The sequence below is a fragment of the Thamnophis elegans genome, chromosome 16, assembly GCF_009769535.1.
Source record: "Thamnophis elegans isolate rThaEle1 chromosome 16, rThaEle1.pri, whole genome shotgun sequence".
Taxonomy (NCBI): Eukaryota; Metazoa; Chordata; class Lepidosauria; order Squamata; family Colubridae; genus Thamnophis; species Thamnophis elegans.
Genome location: NC_045556.1, coordinates 30,274,159 through 30,296,037, shown reverse-complemented (window position 1 = coordinate 30,296,037; position 21,879 = coordinate 30,274,159). Strand labels below are relative to the sequence as shown.

The following is a 21,879-nucleotide window of genomic DNA, read 5'->3' as shown; positions in this document are numbered from 1 at the left end:
CCTGTGTGTGCATTTTATTTCTTTTTTCAGAGAGATTGTGCCAGCTGAGACCAAAGGCCTGCGTAGTTGGGCACCCTGTTCACCAGCTGGAAAAAAATCAAGAATGCCAGGAAACCGAAAAAAGTTTCCAGAGACGTAACTGCAACAACTGTGCAGAATAGTTTTTCCTTTTCCAATGTAATACTATCAAAAATGCTTGTTATGTTTCCATCAGTTGGATAATTGGGAAGTTTAAAAACGGAATGAACAAAAAAATAGTGTTTGTGTGTGTGTGTGTGTGTGTGTGTGTGTAGATGAAAAGGGGAAGGAGAAAGAGGAGAGAAAGAAAATAGGTGAAAAGAAGATAGAAGAGAAGAGGAGGAGAGGGAGAAGAGGAGGAGGAGAAGCAGGAGGAGGAGAATGAAGAAAAGAAGGAGAAAAAGAAGGAGGAGGAGCTGGTGGTGAAAGAGGAGGAGAAGAAGAGAAGGAGGAGGAAGAGAATGAAGAAGAGGAGGAGAAGCAGGGGGAGGAGAATGAAGAAAAGGAGGAGGAAGAGGAGGAGGAAGAAGAGGAGGAACTGGTGGTGAAAGAGGAGAATAAGAATAGGAGGAGGAAGAAGAGAAGGAAGAAGAAGAGGAGGAGGAGAAGCAGGAGGAGGAGAATGAAGAGAAGGAGGAGAAAGAAGAAGAGGAGGAGGAACTGGTGGTGAAAGAGGAGGAGAATAAGAAGAGGAGGAGGAAGAAGAGGAGGAGGCGGAGAAAGAAGAAAAGGAGGAGGAAGATAAGGAAGAGGAAGAAGAAGATGAGGAGGAGCTGGTGGTGAAAGAGGAGGAGAATAAGAATAGGAGGAAGAAGAGGATGAAGAGAAGGAAGAAGAAGAGGAGGAGGAGCTGGTGGTGAAGGAGGAGAATAAGAATAGGAGGAAGAGAAAGAAGAAGAGGAGGAGGGAGAGAAGGAAGAAGAAGAGGAGGAGGTGCTGATGATGAAGGAGGAGGAGAATAAGAATAGGAGGAGGAGGAGAGGTAGAGGAGAAGGAGAAGAATAAAGAGGAGAAGGAGAAGAATAAAGAGGAGGACGGAGAAAGACCTGCAAATAGAAGGAGAATGGCTGTGGCAAAAGAAAGCAAAGATCCCATAACACTGAATTTCTAGCTAATTTTCCAGTTGGCACGGAAGATAATTTAAGTCCCCCAAGCAGCCCGCAAGGACATTTACCTGTAAAAGCCAGTCTTCAAATTGTAGTTGCGCAGAATGCGTTCCGTGAAGGCGCAGGCCGAACCCTGATGGGTTAAAAAAAGGGGGGGGAGGGAAAAAATATCAGCCCCCCCACTCAAACCAGGAAGGAATTCAAGCTGCCCACCATCTGGGCCAGCCTGGTTCCCCCTGAACAGCTGAATCCCAAACCAGGATTCTGAAAACTGGGCCAAGGGGGGAGGGGGCTTGAAGGGGCCACAAGGGCCGTAAGGTTGCCGACCCCTTCACTTCATACCCTGAATTAGTTTCTAAAACTAGTTTCGTGGTCAATCACCAATCGTCTTCTCTCGGGTTCTCTGCCAGATGTTGTCCCTTCCAGATATTTTACGTGGATGGAAAAGTGGGCAAACTTTGGTGCCAAGGAAGGGATTGGGGAATTATTCTCAATCAGTTTGGAAAATGTCTTTTGATGCTAAAAACGGCTCACTGGAGCAATGTTGTTTACAAACTGTAAGGACTGAATGGTCCTTCCTTCTTTCCTTCCCTCCCTCCCTTCTTTCTTCCCCTTTTCCCTCTCCTTATTCCCTTCCGTTCCCTTCTCCTTTTTTCTCCCTTCCTTTCTTCCCCCTCTCTTTCTTCTCTTCGTTTTCCTTCTCCTTCCTTCCTTCTCTTTGTCTCTCTTCTGCTTTCCTTTCTTCTTCCTCCTTCCCCGTTTCCCACCCTTCCTTTCCTTTCCCGTTTCCTTTCTTCTTTCCTTTTCTTTTTTCCTTTCCTTCCTTCATTTTTTTCCCTTTCCTTCTTTCCTTTTCCTTCCTTCTTTCTTTTCCTCATTTCCTTTCCTTTTTCCTTTCCTTCCTTTCCTTTCCCATCCTTCTTTCTTTTCATTTCCTTTCTTTCCTTTCCTTTCCCTTCCCTTTCCTTCCTTTCCTTTTCCTTTCCCTCCTTTCCTTTCCCTTCCTTCTTTCCTTTCCTTTTCCTTTTTTCCTTTCCTTTTCCTTTTTTCCTTTCCTTTTCTTCCTTTCCTTTCCCTTCCTTCTTTCTTTTCCTCATTTCCTTTCTTTTCCTTCCCTTCTTTCCTTTTCCTTTCCCTTCCTTCTTTCCTTTCCTTTTCCTTTCTTCCTTTCCTTTCCCTTTCCTTCTTTCCTTTCTTTCTTTCCTAACCTATCCTATCTTATCTCCTTCCCTTGATATATTTATTTGAAACACTGCAATGCCCACAATCCCGTGCTGGGATTATCACAGACGTCATATTTGTTGTTACTCATCGCTGATAAAAATTTTAAAAGTCTTCAACCCTCTCCCCTCCTCTTACCTTGCCCTTTGTCCCAGTAACATGAATGACGTTGAGTTGATCCAGGTCTTCAACCTGCCGGACAAAACCCGTGTTTAGTTTTTGCTTTCGGCATCCTTACCCCGTCGTACCAGAAATCCAGGGTGAGTAGCCCTCACCCTGCCTCCGCTCCTCGTTCCCCCCTCAAAAGCACGACACCCTCAAAAAAGTGGGTTTTGAGAATGCTTCCAGAATGTTCACCAGCATGCTGGAAATGTAACCAACCACACGGAATGCATTATCATAAGTGACGGACGCGGACATCTGCAAAAAAATACTTGGCAAAAGAAAAAGACTGGCTCGGAGAGATTACTACGCACCAAATAGAACTAAAACCGGAACTATTTTTATTAGGAAAAATTAAGGGGAAGTATGGGGGAAAAAATGTAATGAAAAAATTAAGCACCTAATTCTATGTGTACCGTATTTTTCGGAGTATAAGACGCACCTTTTTCCCTCAAAAAAAGAGGCTGAAAATCTGGGTGCGTCTTATACACCAAATACAGCTATTTGTTTGCCTCCCAAAACCCCTTCACCAAAATGGCCGTGCAGAGCCTCTAGGAGGCTTTCAGAGAGCTCCTAAGGGCTGGGGAGGGCAGAAATGAGCAAAAAACGAACCGTTTTTTGCCCCCCTCCAGCCCCCAGCAGCACTCTATAAGCCTCCATAAGGCTATGCACGCAATTTTTTTGACAAAAAACAAGCCGGTTTTTGCTCGTTTTTGCCCCCCCCCCCCGGAACACTCTGCAAGTCCCCCCAAGGCTATCCCTGCCTTTTTTTAAAAAAAAAAAACGGGCCCGTTTTTGCGAAAAACGGGCTGTTTTTGGGAGGTTTGCTAAGTGCAAAAACTTTTTTCCCCCTTTTGGAAAGCTCTTCAACAGATTGATGAGAATTACGTTGATCAAGTGCTGTGCCAGCAGAAACGAAGTCTTAGGTGCTGCAGATTGCCAGCGATTTTCTTCTCCAGCACATGGATAAATACACCTGGAAACATTTACCTACCTACCTACCTACTCTCTCTCTCCCTACCTATGTACTGTATTTTTCTCTCTCTCCAGCTCTTTCTATTTCTCTCTCTCCCTCCCTCTACCTACCTACCTACCTACCAAACTCTCTCTCTCTCTCCCTACCTATCTACTGTATTTCTCTATTTCTCTCTATCCCTCTACCTACCTATCTACCTACACTCTCTCTCTACCTACCTACCTACTGTATTTCTCTCTCTCTATCCCTCTACCTACCTATCTACCAAACTCTCTCTCTCCCCCCCCACCTATCTACTGCATTTCTCTATCTCTATTTCTCTCTATCCCTTTACCTACCTACTTACCTACCTACCTACACACACACTATCCCCCTACGTACCTACTGTATTTCTCTCTCTCTCTCTCTCTCTCTATTTCTCCCTCTCTATCCCTCTACCTACCTACCTACACACACTCTCTCTCCCTATGTACCTACTGTATTTCTCTCTCTCTCCCTCTCTCTCTTTCTCTCTCTCTATCCCTATACCTACCTACCTACCTACCTACCTAACTACTCTCTCTCCCTACCTACCTACTGCATTTTTCTCTCTTTCTCTCCTGTCAATCCCTCTAATTTGCCTCGTCAAAACCTTGGTGTGTCTTATATTCCGGTGCATCTTATACTCCGAAAAATACGGTAATTACGACAAGAATCACATACGGACAAAATTGGAAAAATAAACATAAGCCAACAGAAGAAAACGTGATTAAAAAAATTATCGGAATGCGCTGAAATGGACAGACTCACAAAAGAGCTAAAAGATGAAGAGGAATCCGAATACTACTTAGTATGGGAATTGGCTAGAGGAAAGAGGGGAAAAATAGGAAAGAGATAAAGGGAAGAAAAAAGATCAAGAGACCATAAAATAAATACAAAACCGCAGAATTAACAAGAGGGAAAAAATATAAGATCGATTCTGTATAGAAATAGTACAAAATAAGAAATATAAGGCAATCAAAGGTATATAAAAGATGTAACGCATGGAATTGATGAGATAAAAGATATATAAAAATACTGTACGTATAGATAGAGACAGACAGACAGACAGACAGACAGATATAAGACATATATGTATAGATAAAAAAATGCAGTGGATATGTAAAGGATGTAGAAGTGTTGCAAGGATGATATAAATGTATAAATAAAATTAAATAAAAAAGTGGGTTTTGCCACCCCAGGAACAAGGAAAGCCCCTGTTCCGAATTAAAAAAAATAAAGCTAATTTACCTTCAAGCCGGTCCGTTCCAAAAACCCAGCCATGGCCTGCAACTGGAGCTGGGGGTCTCCCCGCTCTCGCTTCACCTGTTCCAGGTAGCTGGCATTGGTCTGGAGGGTATTCAGAGTCCGAATAGCATCCTAGAATTGCAAGCAGGCAGACATGAGGTTTTTGTGTTTTTTTCCGGTCCTTCCGTTGGAGAAAGGAAGCAACTCCGCTGATCCGAATCCCGACACCCAAGCTCCTCTTGAGAATCTCTCAAACCTTCCCTAATCACCGCCTCCTCCATCCCCCCCACCCAAAAAAAGACACCTGAAATAGGAAGAAATCAGCCTGGAATTCCCGTTTAGTTTTGCACACAACCGTCTTTTCAGAAGGCGGCAAAGCGTTGGGAGAAAAATTCTGCTTATTGCAAGACCCTCCCTGGCAGATTTTGGGAGACTCCATGGCTAGAGTGCGGGCTGCCTGCGAGCCAGCCCCGCTGGACATTACTAGCCGACAGAGTCCGTCCATCGTCCTGTCTCTGTGAAGGTTGTAACCCCAGAGGGGGAGGGAGAGAGGGAGATAGCTTTCCTTCCCCCTCTGAGCAAACACAACCCTTGACAAACATCTAAGAGGAAAGACAGCAGGGTTCGCATGCCCAGGAAATGGGCCATGTGATAAACCTTGAAATTTATTTGAATTGGGTTTTACGGAGGTTGAGCTGAAAAAATGGAGAAAGTCATAGTGTGTGCAAGATTAATGCATGCACCAAGATGGGAAGGGAAAGGAATGGAATGGAATAAAAGGGAAGGGAAGGGGAGAGGAGAGGGGAAGGGAAGGGAAGGGAAGGGAAGAGAATTACAGAATAGTAGAGGATAGAATAGGATAAGATAAAAAATAATTACAGAATAGAATACAATAGGATAGAAAATAATTACAGAATAGAATAGAAAATAATTACAGAATAGAATAAAAAAGAAAATAATTACAGAATAGGATAGGAAAAGATAGCATAACATAACATAGCATAGGATATAAAATAATTACAGAATAGAATAGAGTAGAATAGAATAACAGAGTTGGAAGGGACCTTGGTGGTCTTCTAGTCCAACCCCCTGCTCAGGCAGGAAACCCTACACCACTCCAGACAAATGGTTTCCCAACATCTTCTTCAAAACTCCCAGTGTTGGAGCATTCACAACTTCTGGAGGCAGGTTGTTCCACTGGTTAAATGTTCTCACTGTCAGGAAATTTCTCCTTAGTTCTAGATTGCTTCTCTCCTTGATTAGTTTTCACCCGTTGCTTCTTGTTCTGTCCTCAGGTGCCTTGGAGAATAGCTTGACTCCCTCTTCTTTGGGGCAGCCCCAGAGATATTGGATGACTTCTATCATGTCTCTCCTAGTTCTTTTCATCAAACTAGACATTCCAAGTCCCTGCAACTCTTCTTCATGTGTTTTAGTCTCCAGTCCCCTCATCATCTTTCTTGCTCTTCTCTGCACTCTTTCTAGAGTCTCCACATCTTTTTTACATCGTGGTAACTGTATTCTGTGATGCCGTATTTCAAGTGCGGCCTTACCAAGGCCTTATAAAGTGGTATCAACATTTCACGTGATCTTGATTCTCTCCCTTTGTTGATGCAGCCTAGAACTGTGTTGGCTTTTTTGGCAGCTGCTGCACACGGCTGGCTCCTATTTAAATGGTTTTCCACTAGGACTCCAAGATCCCTCTCCCAGTTACTCCTTTTGAGCGAGGTGCCACCTATACTGTACCTGTGGATTTCGTTTTTCTTGCCTAAATGTAGAACCTTCCGTTTTTCGCCATTGAATTTCATTTTCAATGGTGAGACTGGGAGAATCGTGAAATAGCCAGAGGAGAAGATGGGGTCGCAAAATTGATAGGGCTTTGTGGTAATAGCGACGCTGACCAGTTGGATCAGGAGGAAAATGATGAAGACGTGTGTGAAAAGGTGGAAACTTTATTTGGGCATTTTGTGGAAAGACGGAAAGAGGGAAGGGGAGATGTGGGGATTAGAAAGGGTGGAAGAGGAAGGAGAAAGAGATGGATGGCAATGAATTGATGGAAGGAAGGTTGGAAGTTATAAGTCTATTTTTTCTTTTACTTACCATATGCTATTTTTTTCTTAATCTTTTTTTAAATCCTGTATACTTTTGTGTACTTTTATGCACTGATGAAGGAAGGAAGGAAGAAAGGAAGGATGGATGGAGAAGAGATAAGAGGGAGGGGTGGAAGGAGAGAGGGAGGGAACAGATGAGAGGAAGGAAGGGGGAAGAGATGGATGGATAGATAGAAGGAAGGAGGGATGGAGGGGAAAGATGAGATGAAGAAAGGAGGGAGGTGGGGAGGAAGGAAGGGGAAGATATGGATGGATAGATGGAGGGAGGGGAAAGATGAGAGGATGGAAAGGAGGAGGGAGGAGGGAGGGGAAAGAGATGGATGGATAGATAAGTGGATGGAAACAGGGAGGGAGGCAAAAGATGAGGGGAAGGAAGAAAGGAAGGAAGAGGAAGGAAGGAGGAAAGAGATGGATGGATGGATGGATGGATGGATGGATGAAGAAAAGAAATAGGGATGGAAGGAGGGAGAGGGAAAAGATGAGTGGAAGGAAGGAGAAAGAGATGGATGGATAGATGGATGGATGGAAGGGAGAGGGGAAAGATAAGAAGGAGGGAGGGAGGAAGGGGAAAGAGATGGAGGGAGGGATAGATGAAGGGAGGGAGGGGAAAGAGATGGAGGGATAGATGGAGGGAGGGAAGGAGGAGAAAGATGAGAGGAAGGAAAGAAGGAGGGAGGGAGGGGAAAGAGATGGATGGATGGATAGATGGATGGATGGATGGAAGGAGGGAGGGAGGGGAAAGATGAGTGTGAGGAAGGAAGGGGAAAAGATGGATGGATGGATGGATGGATGGATGGATGGAAAGAAGAAAAGTGCAGGGGAAAATGAGAGGAAGGAGGAGGGAGGTGAAATGGATGGATAGATGGATGGATGGAAGTAGGGGAGAGGGAGGCAAAAGAAGGAAGGAAGGAAGAAAGGAAGGAAGGAAGGAAGGATAGACGAAGGAGAGTTTCCCTCAAAGTACTCTTACCACACAGGGGAGCTAAAATGAGAATTTCCTGGCTAAACCTCAGGAATAAAACACAATCCGTGTAAGCACCACACTTTTGCCGAGGACTCGCATCTCACAGCAGAAAAGAGCTCAGAGTTGTGCAGACCAAGAATCTGGACTTTTCCCAAAGAGATTATCAGCCGGGTAAATGTTACATCCTCACATACAGGCTCTACGCTGAAAGCCAAGAAGGGAAAACCTTGGGGGGGGGGGGGGGGACACACAATAAAATTTGATAACCGGACTTGAGACTCAAAATTCCTCCCACCTTCTCCTTGGACAAAGGGGCTGAGTGCTAAGCAACCTGTTTTTTTTTTTTTTCTGAAACGATTGCCATAATCCTTCCTGGATTTCATCTTCCCAAAAACCTTGGCGGATCAGGAGACGGAATCATGAAAATATGCCCTTGGCACGAACCACCAAGGTGCAATTTTCCCAGGTAGGGCCGGATTCCTTGCTCCACGCTCCCAACAGAAGGACCGAAAAACATTTCTGGGAATTTTGTCGGTGCGAAGAAAGTTTATGCTTTGGAAACAATCAAAATCCAGACTCTTAACAAAAGGGCCAGGAAAATATTGACAAAGGTGTTGCAAAAGTGGCTGGTTTTTGACAGCAGAGCTGGTTCATTTAGGGACACGGTACTATGCCTGAAAAGTTTCTGGTTGTGGCCCGCCAGCGGCCAGCGGAGATGGTGGCACATTCGGACAATGAGGAGGTTGGGGAGGAAGATGGGCCAGTCCTGGAGTCTGGGGAAGGCTGTGACGAGGGCTCTGTGTCGGAGGCAGAGAAGGGGACAGGGCCGTCTGACAGTTATCAGCTGCCTTCAGAGTCAGACATCAGTGAGGCAGAAGAACAGCTGGAGCCTGTTCCCAGTGGGCGCATGTGCAGAGATGCCAGACAAAGGGAACAGCTAAAGAACAAGGGTCGACTTGGGAGTAAAGCCACAAGGGGACAATGAATGGCCCCTCCCAGAGGAAATAAAAGAGGAGCGAAAGGGGAGCGGAGTTTGCAGGAGACAATTTGCTCACTTAATTGGTTCGTAAATCTCCAAGACTCCTTGCCAGATTCTGCAGAGATCGGCCTGGCAGCTCTCCAAGCCAGATAAGGTCTGTGACTGTAAATCCTCCCTTGAAAGACTTTGCTGGATGTGAACAAGGGCCGACTTAGGAGTAAAGCCACAGGTGGACGATGAATGGCCCCTCCCAGAGGAAATAAAAGAGGAGCGAAAGGGGAGTGGAGTTTGCAGGAGACAATTTGCTCACTTAATTGGTTCGTAAATCTCCAAGACTCCTTGCCAGATTCTGCAGAGATCGGCCTGGCAGCTCTCCAAGCCAGATAAGGTCTGTGACTGTAAATCCTCCCTTGAAAGACTTTGCTGGATGTGAACAAGGGCCGACTTAGGAGTAAAGCCACAAGGGGACAATGAATGGCCCCTCCCAGAGGAAATAAAAGAGGAGCGAAAGGGGAGTGGAGTTTGCAGGAGACAATTTGCTCACTTAATTGGTTCGTAAATCTCCAAGACTCCTTGCCAGATTCTGCAGAGATCGGCCTGGCAGCTCTCCAAGCCAGATAAGGTCTGTGACTGTAAATCCTCCCTTGAAAGACTTTGCTGGATGTGAACAAGGGCCGACTTAGGAGTAAAGCCACAGGTGGACGATGAATGGCCCCTCCCAGAGGAAATAAAAGAGGAGCGAAAGGGGAGGGGAGTTTGCAGGAAACAATCAGTTCAATTCATTCGGGTGAAGATCTGTTCCTGAGTTCTTGCCAAGGAATTGCTGCTACAGCGTGGAGTTTGGAAGATATCAGCCTGGCAGCTCTCCAAGCCTGATAAGGTCTGTGGTTGCCAATTCACCCTTGAAAGGCTGTTGGCTGGGACTTTGCTGGATGTGAACGAGAGGAATTCACAGGAGCGTCATAAAAAGGGGCTTGGTTGGGACAAGGGAGTCTTTTTTGCGATTTGGGGAAGCCTACGTCAGGACCTTTCTAATGCCTGCACGCGCAAAAGTCCTTTGCACCATTTGTGCGTTGTGAAATGTGCACAAACAGCTGGAGGCGATCCACGGGCGCCTCCCACAAGGTGTACAAAGCGTCCTTTCACAACCGAGACCGCAATCCAGTTGTTTTCCCAGAGCCGGATCTGCCTGTTTGGATTCATATCCAGAGCTAATTTGATCTTCCCTTCGTGTTTCGCAGTGTTGCAATCTGTGCGAGCGCCAACAGGATTTGTATTGATTTTCAGCCAGGCAAACCGGGAACACAGGGGTTGGGGAGTGGTTTGGCTTTCCAAGTTACTAGTCCTCAATTTATGAACCCAATTCCACCCTTAAATTTCTGCGTTTCTAAGAGAAACGCTGGCTAAGTGGATTTTGCCCCATATTACGACGGTTCTTGCCACTTTTTTTGTTAAGTTAGTAACACAGTTGTTAAGTGAATCTGGCTTCTCCATAGATTTTGCTTTATTATTATTATTATTACTTTGATATTATGATGATGATAATATCAAAGTAATAATAATAATAAAGCAAAGTACAATTCATATGATGATGATTACTCTGTTGCATTCCATGTAGGCTAAGACTATACACTGGAGGGAAATTCCTTGTGTGACTTATCACACTCGGACAAATAGAATACAGGTAGTCCTCGACTCACAACAACTGAGCCCAAAATTTAGGTTGCTAAGTGAGATCTAGTCTGGTTTTAGAGCAGCTATTTGCAAACATTTTAAAGATTTTTCCCTTGGAATGCAGACCGGTGGCTCTACAACCCAATACAGGGAGTCCTCGACTTCCGACCACACAATTGAGCCCCAAATGCCTGTTGTTAAGTGAGACATTCGTTAGGTCTCGCCCCATTTTACAACTTCTCTTGCCGCAGTTGTTAAGTGAATCGTTGCCGTTGTTAAAATTAGTAACACGGTTGTTAAGTGAATCCCGCTTCCCCACGGACTTGCCTTGCCAGAAGGTCGCCCAAGGGGAAATCACGTGACACCCCCCCCCCCGCGGTACGCTGCAACTGTCATAAATACGAGCCAGTTGCCAAGCGTCTGGATTTTGATCCGTCATAAGGGTGAAAAAACGGCCACACACCACTTTTTTTCACTGCCGCCGTAACTTCCAAATGGACACTAAATGAACTGTTGTAAGTTGAGGACTATCTATACACCAAGAAGTGGGTGCTTTGCATCTCGAAGTCACAACCACGACCCCTCCCCAAACACACTAACCGAATCCCACTTTGACACAATATTTTTGCAAACGTCTCTAAGCTTCATGTTGCCCCTTCCTTCTGGAGACCAAAGACCATTTTTCTTCGTTTGATGCCCACAATAACTCCGTAAGATTGATGAGGCCAGAATTATTTCTACTAGGGATCCCAAAAGAAAAACATGGCAAAGGTGGACTATATTTACTCAACAGTAGCAACTGTGAGAGGGATCTTGGAGTCCTAGTGGACAACCATTTAAATAGGAGCCAGCCGTGTGCAGCAGCTGCCAAAAAAGCCAACACAGTTCTAGGCTGCATCAACAGAGGGAGAGAATCAAGATCACGTGAAGGGTTAATGCCACTTTATAAGGCCTTGGTAATAATGCCACACTTGGAATACGGCATCCAGTTTTGGTCACCACGATGTAGAAAAGATATGGAGACTCTAGAAAGAATGCAGAGAAGATAAACAAAGAGGATTAGGGGACTGGAGGCTAAAACATATAAAGAAGGATTGCAGGAACTGGGTATGCCTGGTTTAATGAAAAGAAGGACCAGGGGAGACATGATAGCAATCTTCCAATATCTCAGGGGGTGCCACAAAGAAGAGGGAGTCAAACTATTCTCCAAGGCACCTGAGGGCAGGACAAGAAGCAATGGGTGGAAACTAACCAAGGAGAGAAGCAACTTAGAACTAAGGAGAAATTTCCTGACAGAACACTTAATCAGTGGAACAATTTGCCTCCAGAAGTTGTGAATGCCCCAACACTGGAAGTCTTTAAGAAGATGTTGGATAGCCATTTGTCTGAAACAGTACAGCCTAGGCAGACTCCGGGGGATGGTAGAGGACAGGAAGGCCTGGAGGAACATTGTCCATGGGGTCGCAATGGGTTGGACACAACTTCATAACTAACAACAACAATAATCAAGGAATGTAAAGAGAGAGAGAGAGGGAGAAGGCATAGTGGAGAAGAGGAGAAAAGAGAAGGGGGAGGAGGAGGAAGGAGGAGGAGGAAGGAGGAGGAGGAGAAGAAGAGGAGGAGGAAGAAGAAGAAGAAGAGGAGGAGGAGGAGGAGGAGGAGGAGGAGGAGGAGGAGGAGGAGGAGGAGGAGGAGGAGGAGGAGGAGATTGGATGGAGTTACCAAAGCAGCCAGCAAGAGCTTCAATGAACTCCAGAGGATGGGAGAGGACAGGAAGGCCTGGGGGAATGTTGTCCATGAGTCAGACACAACTTCGCAACTAACAACAAGTAGGCTGGCAGAACACAAATGCAGATAAAAGATAAATGCAGATTTATAATTATCTACTCCAGCCAGCTGGCCCTTGCAGATTTTGGGCAGAGAAGGGGCTTAACTAGACAGGATTTGAGGGGTGGGCTTGAGCTAGAAATAAACCGGGTGGGGAGGGGAGTGACTGTGCAACAGGATGTTCCATTTCTAAAACACGGAAGCACTTCCATTCAAAACGCACATGGGTTACTACACTGGTTTTGCATGCAAAATTGTGGCAATACTGGATTTTGCAGGGCTGCTATCCCTGCACCTATCTCTCGGGGTTTTTTTTCCTGCCAATCCTTAATATTTAATTTTAACATTTGGGACCCAGGGCTGCACAACTGCTGCTGGGTAAGACCCTCACTTAAAAACCCCAGATCTCCGAGGCAACTATGGGTTTTAAACAACGCACATCCTTTATTCCACGTGTCTTCCCGAAGTGCAAAGCTATGGAAAGAGATTGGAAGGATGCAGACTTTGGAAAAGGGAAGAGGGAAAAAATGCCTTTGGGTTTTATCTTATTGCCTCTGGAAAAAAAAAAAACAACAAGCAAATATTTTTGGAATGCGGTTTCAAGAATTCTCCTGCAGGGGAGAAAGCTATTCACAAAACTGCCAAACTCTGCTCGATGTAAATAGAAAAGAAAGCATCTCACCTCCATTTTTCCTGCTTGTCTACTTAAAAAATAAAAAATAACAGCATGAGGCCTGAAGGGGAAGGATTCTTTGCACCAAAAGAAACAAGGAAAAAAAAAACCTGCTCGGAAATTAGCCCCGCTCTCTTGCACACGCTTGCATGGATGCCCTGGGGGCCTGTACATTTTTTCACACGTGGTTGGATAGTATTTCCTGGAAAAGCAGCTTAGTGGGCTGGAGGCGGGAGAATGACTGAGCCAGTCATTTCACGCTCAAAGTTGCTTAATCGCAAAAGGGAGCAAAGGAGGAAGAGGAGGAGGAGAAGACAACGAGAAAAGAGGAGGAGGAGGAGGAAGAGGGGGAGGAGGAGGAGGAGAAAAAGAAGAGAATGAGAAAAGAAGAAGAAGAGGAAGAGAGGGAGGAGGAAGAGGAGAAGGGGAGGAGAAGAGGAGGAAAATGAGAAGAGGAAGAAGGAGAGGAGGGGGAAGGAGGAGGAGGAGGAAGAGAATGAGAAAAGAAGAAGGGGAAGAAGAAGAGGGGGAGGGGGAGGAGAGAAGGAAGAGAATGAGAAAAGAAGAAGAGGAGGGGGAGAGGGAGGAGGAAGAGGAGGAGGAAGAGAATGAGAAAGGAAGAAGAGGAGGAGGGGGAGAAGGAAGAGGAGGAGGAGCAGGAGGAGGAAGAGAATGAGAAAAGAAGAGGAAGAAGAGGAGGGAGGGGAGGAGGAGGAAGAGAATGACAAAAGGAGGAGATGAAGATGATGAAGAAGAAGAAACAACAACTTGGGAAAACTTTAATCTTCTTCCAAACGGCATCAGGAAGAGCCAGGAAGGGGAATAAACGGATTATGCAAGATGAAAGAGATTGAAGATTGAAAAAGATGTCAACATTTGGGAGGAGAGGAAAACCAGAGGCTTTGGGGTAAGCTGAGGACAACCTTCCAGGTTGGGGGTGGGGGCAGGAAACGGCTCCATATTTCTGCAGGCAGGAATTTTAAAAGCTCTGGGGATGGGCGGTCTCTCAATTTGATAAGCTAATAAAATAAATAAAAACCGTGGTAATAGAAATTCCTTTGAACACAGGCCTGCACTGATAGGCCTTTTATTTTTATTTATTTATTTGCATCTTGCCTTTATTATGTATGCAAACATAAAGAACCCGTCCTTCTCCTATTTTCACCATCACCACAACAACCCTATGAGGTGGGTTGAGACAGAGAAACTTGCCGAAAGGAGCTGCCTTTCATGCCTAAGGCCAGACTAGAACTCCCAGTCTCCCGGTGACTGGCTCAAAGTCACTCAGCTGCTTTTCATCTATAAGGCCAAACTAGAACTTCCAGTCCCCTGGTGACTAGCCCAAAATCACCCAGCTGGCTTTCATCTCTAAGGCCAAACTAGAACTTCCAGTCTCCTGGTGACTGGCCCAAAGTCACCCAGCTGCCTTTCATCTCTAAGGCCAGATTAGAACTTCCAGTCTCCCGGTGACTGGCCCAAAGTCACCCAGCTGGCTTTCATCTCTAAGGCCAGACTAGAACTTCCAGTCTCCCGGTGACTGGCCCAAAGTCACCCAGTTGGCTTTCATCTCTAAGGCCAGACTAGAACTTCCAGTCTCCCGGTGACTGGCCCAAAGTCACCCACCTGGCTTTCATCTCTAAGGCCAGACTAGAACTCCCAGTCTCCCGGTGACTGGCCCAAAGTCATCCAGCTGGCTTTCATGCTTAAGGCCAAACTAGAACTCCCAGTCTCCCGGTGACTGGCCCAAAGTCACCCAGCTGCCTTTCATCTCTAAGGCCAAACTAGAACTCCCAGTCTCCCGGTGACTGGCCCAAAGTCACTCAGCTGCCTTTCATCTCTAAGGCCAAACTAGAACTTCCAGTTTCCTGGTGACTGGCCCAAAGTCACCCAGCTAGCTTTCATCTCTAAGGCCAAACTAGAACTTCCAGTCTCCCAGTGACTGGCCCAAAGTCACTCAGCTGCCTTTCATCTCTAAGGCCAAACTAGAACTTCCAGTCTCCCGGTGACTGGCCCAAAGTCACCCAGCTAGCTTTCATGCCTAAGGTGGAACTAAAAACCCCAATCTCCTTGACCTGGTTTGGAAGTTCTAGCAGGGGAGCGCAGCTATCATATACCCTTGACCGAAAATTGGTACACTCCTTCTATCTGGGATGGTCGTCCTCTTCCACCGAGCACGCAGCTTCGGGAGGGACGCATATGGAGCGGTGAGGGAGGAAGGACACCCGCCTAGCCAGCCAGATCAGCCGAATCAACCCTGGCGATCAATGGGGTGACAGATGTCGCAGCCAGATCGGCTTCACATCCACCCCCAGTCTCCTGGTGACTGGCCCCAAATCACTTAGCTGCCTTTCATCTCTAAGGCCAGACTAGAACTCCCAGTCTCCTGAGGGCAGAGATAAACCTCCAAGTGCTTCAACGACACCCCCGCTAAGAGAAAGAAAAATTTCAGAGCACGGCCCCCAGAGATGGAAGACTACCAGTTGTTCCCATTCCATCACCATCAGCGGTGCATTTTTAACTCTGGAAATCCATTCCTCCTCCCACCCCATTCCCAGGGTGTCCATCCCCAATTGCATGGCTAAAAGTCTCTCCAGATTCTCAGCCCTCCAGGTCAAAAATCCAAGAAGGAACAAGGAGAAAAACCAAGGAAGTCCAGTTGCCTCCTGAAAAAAGCACTTTTGGGACAACCATGGCCTGGAGGACTGAGAATCTCTACAGATTTTTAGCTACACAATTTGGGATGGAGACCCTTGGAATGGGGTGGGAGGAGGAATGGATTTCCAGAGGAAAAATTGCAGACTCCAGGAACCATTTGGACCACTCAGGTGACCCTGAAGACACAGAGAAAACTCCAGGTGGCCTCAAGGACTCTCTAGAACAGTGTTTCTCAACCTTGTTGAGGTTGGCTGGGGAATTGTTCGCTGGCTGGGGAATTCTGGGAGTTGAAGTCCAGACATCTTCAAGTTGACAAGGTTGAGAAACACTGCTCTAGAAGGATGCAAAGACCAGCTGTCTGCAAGGAGCATCAATCCTTCCAATCCCCACAGTCATCCAGTCAGAGCTGAAGAAGCTTCTTGGATGAGAAGCGAAATGTTTTCAAAAGAAAACCAAGGAAGTCCAGTTGCCTCCTGAAAAGCACCTTTGGGACAACCATGACCTAGAGGATTGAGAATCTCTACAGACCTTTAGCTACACAATTTGGGATGGAGACCCTTGGAATGGGGTGGGAGGAGGAATGGATTTCCAGAGGGGAAAAATTGCAGACTTACAGGAACCATTTGCACCACTCAGGTGACCCTGAGGACACAGAGAAACCTCCAAGTGCTTCAAGGACCCTCTAAAAGGATGCAAAGGACCAGCTGTCTGCAAGGAGCATCAATCCTTCCACTCCCCACCATCATTCGATCAGAGCTGAAGAAGCTTCTTTGTGGAGAAGCGAAATGTCTTCAAAAGGAAAATAAACCAGTTGCCTCCTGAAAAAGCACCTTTGGGACAGCCACAACCTTGGATGACGGAGAATCTCTACAGACCATCCCTGGAGGGTTTTAAAAAAAATAAGACTGGACAACCATTCGACGGGGATGGTGCGAGGTCTCCTGCCTTGAGCAGGAAGGAGGGCTGGGGTGGACTAGAAGACCTCTGAGGTCCCCTCCAGCCCCAAGGTTGTAAACTAACACTGAGCCCATTCAGCTTTTGCCAGGGAAGAAAAAATAAAAAGAGAAACAAGATAAGAAAAACGCTACTCGTTGCAATTTTGTTACTCATTAATGAGAGGGAGGGCTACTCCTGCTTTGCAACAGGGAGGAGGAGGAGGAGGAGGCTCTACACCGCAGCGGAGATTTATTTATTTTTTTGCATGCGTGCATTTCTCCCAGCCACGCACCCCCCTCCCGCCCTGTCCTAGGCGAAGGCGCAGGGTCTGCGCGCGATCCTAACACGTGCGCCGGCTGACGCAACCCCGGCGGAGGGTTTCTTTCCTCCGCCTGGCTTTGTAAGCCTCTCCGCGGCTCACCTGATACTCCATCCTGGGCGCCCGGGCCGGACGGGCACTGAGCCACCGCCGCCAAGCCCGGGAAGCGGCTGGCCGAGCTGCTGCGGGCGCCGGTTGCAGAACGAGCGCCAGGCACCAAGCCCGGAGCCGGCGTGAGCCCATGGCCAGCTGAGTGACGTTAGCGCCGGCCCCGCCCACCCCGAGGAGGAGGAGGCGGTGGCTGCACCGCCGGCCACGCCCCCGTCTCGCCGCCTTCCTTCGTGCGCAGGCGCCTGTAGGTAGAGGTGGGGAAAAGGGACGCCCTCGCGGCCATCTTTGGCAAGGGCAAATTCCCTCTCTCTCTACAATGCCAGCTGGGTCCGGTAGAGATAAAAAGAAGAAGCAAGAGGGATTCGCAGCTTGTGGGCTCACTTGACAAAATAAGAGTTGGGACTAGAATAGAATAGAATAGAGAACAGAATAGAGAAGAAAATAGAATAGGAATAGAATAGGAATAAGAATAGTATAGAATAGAAGAATAGAATAGAATAGGAACAGAATAGAAAATAGAATAGGAATAAGAATAGGGATTAGAATAGAATAGAATAGAATATAGAACAGAATAGAATAGAAAATAGAATAGGAATAAGAATAGTATAGAATAGAAGAATAGAATAGAATAGGAACAGAATAGAAAATAGAATAGGAATAAGAATAGAAAATAGTATAGAACAGAATAGAATAAGAATAGGGATTAGAATAGAATAGAATAGAATAGAATAGAATATAGAACAGAATAGAATAGAAAATAGAATAGGAATAAGAATAGTATAGAATAGAAGAATAGAATAGAATAGGAACAGAATAGAAAATAGAATAGGAATAAGAATAGAAAATAGTATAGAACAGAATAGAATAAGAATAGGGAATAGAATAGAATAGAGAACAGAATAGAGAAGAAAATAGAATAGGAATAAGAATAGTATAGAATAGAAGAATAGAATAGAATAGGAACAGAATAGAAAATAGAATAGGAATAAGAATAGAATAGAATATAGAACAGAATAGAATAAGAATAGGGATTAGAATAGAATAGAATAGAATAGAGAACAGAATAGAGAAGAAAATAGAATAGGAATAGAATAGAATATAGAACAGAGTAGAATAGAAAATAGAATAGGAATAAGAATAGTATAGAATAGAAGAATAGAATAGAATAGAATAGGAACAGAATAGAAAATAGAATAGGAATAAGAATAGAAAATAGTATAGAATAGAATAAGAATAGGGATTAGAATAGAATAGAATATAGAACAGAATAGAATAGAAAATAGAATAGGAATAAGAATAGTATAGAATAGAATAGAAGAATAGAATAGAACAGAATAGAAAATAGAATAGGAATAAGAATAGAATAGAATATAGAACAGAATAGAATAAGAATAGGGATTAGAATAGAATAGAATAGGAGAACAGAATAGAGAAGAAAATAGAATAGGAATAGAATATAGAACAGAATAGAATAGAAAATAGAATAGGAATAAGAATAGAATAGAAAATAGTATAGAATAGAATAAGAATAGGGATTAGAATAGAATAGAATAGCAATAACAATAGAATAGAATGAGGTATAGAATAGAAATTCTTTATTGGTCAAGTATGATTGGACGCACAAGGAATTTGTCTTTGGCGCAGAAGCTCTCAGTGTACATAAAAAGAAAAGTTCCATTCGTCACGAATCATAAGATACAACATTTAATGATAGTCATAGGAATAGAGTAGAGTAGAATAAGAATAGGGAATAGAATAGAATATGGAATGGAATAGAATAGAATAGAATAGCCTTATTGGCCAAGTGTGATTGGACACACAAGGAATTTGTCTTTGGTGCAGAAGCTCTCAGTGTACATACACCTTCACTTAATGTACAACACTTAATGATAGTCATCGGGCACAACAATAAGTAATCAAATCATCACTAGGAAACAATCAATATAAATCATAAGGATGCAGGCAACAAAGTTACAGCCCAGTCATAAGTGGGGGGAGATGGGTGAAAGGAACAATGAGAAGACTATTAGTAGTAGTGATCTTAGAGGTCATCTAATCCAACCCCTGACCCGAGCAGGAGATTGTATGCCATTCCGGCCAAATAGTTTGTCCAGTCTCTTCTTTTCATCCGATGCAGACTTTGCCAAATCTGATGCTGAACTACAACTCCCAGCCTCCCCATGGGCTGGCTGTGGAATTCTGGGAGTTGAAGTCCGCAGGTTGCCAAATTTGAAGATTTGCCCTGACTTGTTAAAAATTAGCTCCTCTCACCTAAGAGGGCAGGGTACACAATGGGAAACACAACAGGAGTACAAAAAGAGATCATAATTTGCAGCCCGAGGCACAGAGATCGACTTGAGTTCAAAACCCGTATTTTCCAGTTAAGTCCACCCTGCAAAGCAAGGACACACAAACCTATGCCCCCCCCCCGCCCACCTATACACACAGTCCCCACCCCCCCACCCCCAAGATACTTGGATCAGCCAGTTCTGCTTTTTTTGTTTTGCTTCTAGTGGCAAGACAAAATTTAATTTCTTTTTTTTAATTAAAAGTTTTAAAGTGTTTTACAATTATATACCTTCCCTCTCTCCCCCCTAACCCATATCCCCTCCCACCCTCCCCCCACAACCTCCCAGAGCAAATACAGGGTATAAACATTTAGCAACCATATACTAAGATAAACTAACTAACTTTGGCATCGTCCCTCGCTTGTACTTTAACTCCCCTTTGGTAAACTTTAGATAAGTTGTAACATTCCTTGCTCGTTCATTCATAAGCTATCTGGAGTTTCTTAGTCCCATATTTATTTTGAATGTAATCAATCCATCTTCTCCATTCCAGCTTGTATTTCTCATCTGAATAATCCTTGAGATATGCTGCTATTTTAGCCATCTCTGCTAAGTTTGTTACTTTTAACATCCATTCTTGAATAGTAGGCAATTCTTCCTTCTTCCAGTACTGCGCCACCAACAGTCTTGCTACCGTTGTTAAGTTCAGAATCAAATTAGTCTCTATAACTGTACAGTCTGTAATTATACCTAGCAAGAATAACTGAGGAGTAAACTTTATCCTCTTTTTGAGAATATTTTGCATAATCCACCATATTTTTATCCAAAATGCTTTAACCTTTTTACAAGTCCACCATATATGATAATACGTAGCATCAGCACAATTTAATTTCTAATTTCACTTTATTGCACAGGAGGCACTTTACTGATCTAGGAGGTAGGAAGAGAAATATTCCGTACCTGCAAGGTGGGTTGGATTTTTCTGCTTTCCATTATGGAGTTGCAAGAAGAACGTTTCGACTTCACTCACTTGGCCCAGCCGCTTTCCCGGGGTGGTCTTTGGTCGAAATTAAACATTAACAGCCCAGCGAGTTGTGTGGCTGCCCTGCACCTCACATCCCAGAAATAAATACTTTCAACGTCTACCTTCAAAATGATGTTATAAGGAGATATAAAGGGGGTGGGGGGTAAACATAACTAGGGTAGACTAGCGAAGGTAAGGGAATAAAAAAAATGATACTAAATTATATTTGGGTTGGTGGAATTACCATCCCAAGGAAACATAAACCGAGTTTTGAAATATACACCAACAATAATAGAAAAGGAAAGGAAGAGAGGAGGAGAGAATGAAAGAAAGACAGGGGAAAGAAGAAAGAGGTAAGGAGAGGAGGATGGAAGGGAGAGAAAGAGAAGGAGGGTAGGAAGGGAAAGAGGAAGAGTAGGAGTAGGGGAGAGGTAAGGAAAGAAGGAAGGGGAAGGAGAGGAGGGTGGAAGGGAGAGAAAGAGAAGGAGAGCGGGTAGGAAGGGGAAGAGGAAGAGCAGGAGTAGGAGAAAGGTAAGGGAAGAAGGAAGAGGAAGGAGAGGAAGGTGGAAGGGAGAGAAAGAGAAGGAGGGTAGGAAGGGAAAGAGGAAGAGTAGGAGTAGGGGAGAGGTAAGGGAGGAAGGTGAAGGAGAGAAGGGTGAAGGGAGAAAAAGAAGGAGAGAGGGTAGGAAGGGGAAGAGTAGTAGGAGAAAGGGAAGGGAAGAAGGAAGGGGAAGGAGAGGAAGGAAGGAAGTAGAGAAGGGAGGGAGGGAGGGAGAAAAGAAAGGGAAAAGAAGGTGGTGTTACAACAGGCGGAAGGGATGGCAAATAAAGCAACCCAAACTGTATATTATAACCTATTAAATGAAATAATAAATGTGTAAGAATGATAAATGTAAAGAAGAACAATCATGTGAATGTATACTTAAAATGGTATGTAAAAAAAATCTCTTTTAAAAAAATCATATGACATTATAGAACAATGCATTCCAAAACAACTAGGCACAAAGGCAGTCCCCCCCCCCCATGGCATCTCTCTGCTAAACAACTAATTCACACCACACCGCCAAACTATTTACTAAGACTGTGTTACTATTATTTCTCTCATCCTTCCTAGTACCAATCTCCTCCCATTTATGACTATAACCTCATTGCTTGCATCGTTACGATTTATATTGTTTTACTTAGCTTCCTAGTATGATTTTGGTTGCTTAGCCTGTTTCCCCAAAAATAAGACCTCCCCGGATAATAAGGCCGATCGGGGTTTTTGAGCGCATGCACTAAAATAAGCCCTCCCCGGAAATATTGCAAACACAGCAGCAGCCTAGAGGTGACCATGCTCGCCACCTCCTGCACCTCAAAAGTAATAAGACCTCCCTGAAAATAAGGCCAAGCGCTTATTTCGGGGGTCAACACGGTATGTACACCGAGAGCTTATGCAGCAAAGACAAATTCCTTGTATGTCCAATCACACTTGGCCAATAAAGAATTCTACTCTACTCTATTCTATTCTTCTTTGTTCCAATATCTATTCTATTCTATTGCTTTTCATTTAGACACACACACACTTTTTAA

The 21,879-nt window shown here is 44.8% G+C and overlaps 1 protein-coding gene across 3 annotated transcripts in view; it reads right to left on the bottom strand.

The window, feature by feature from the left end:
* FPGS (folylpolyglutamate synthase) overlaps positions 1-20,409 on the bottom strand; it is a 35,140-nt gene extending 14,731 nt beyond the window's left edge. The window contains exons 1-4 of one of the 3 annotated variants that reach the window (XM_032232865.1): positions 20,244-20,409; positions 4,753-4,881; positions 2,484-2,537; positions 1,193-1,257 (exon numbers count right to left, since the gene is read on the bottom strand). In XM_032232865.1, coding sequence (XP_032088756.1) covers positions 1,193-1,257; positions 2,484-2,537; positions 4,753-4,881; positions 20,244-20,276 — 281 coding nt within the window. In that variant the 5' untranslated portion in view covers positions 20,277-20,409. Of the gene's footprint in view, positions 1-1,192; positions 1,258-2,483; positions 2,538-4,752; positions 4,882-5,053; positions 5,325-16,986; positions 17,151-20,243 lie in introns of those variants that run through there. The other 2 variants (XM_032232864.1, XM_032232863.1) reach the window with 2 other exon arrangements.
* Between the last annotated feature and the right edge of the window lie 1,470 nt (positions 20,410-21,879).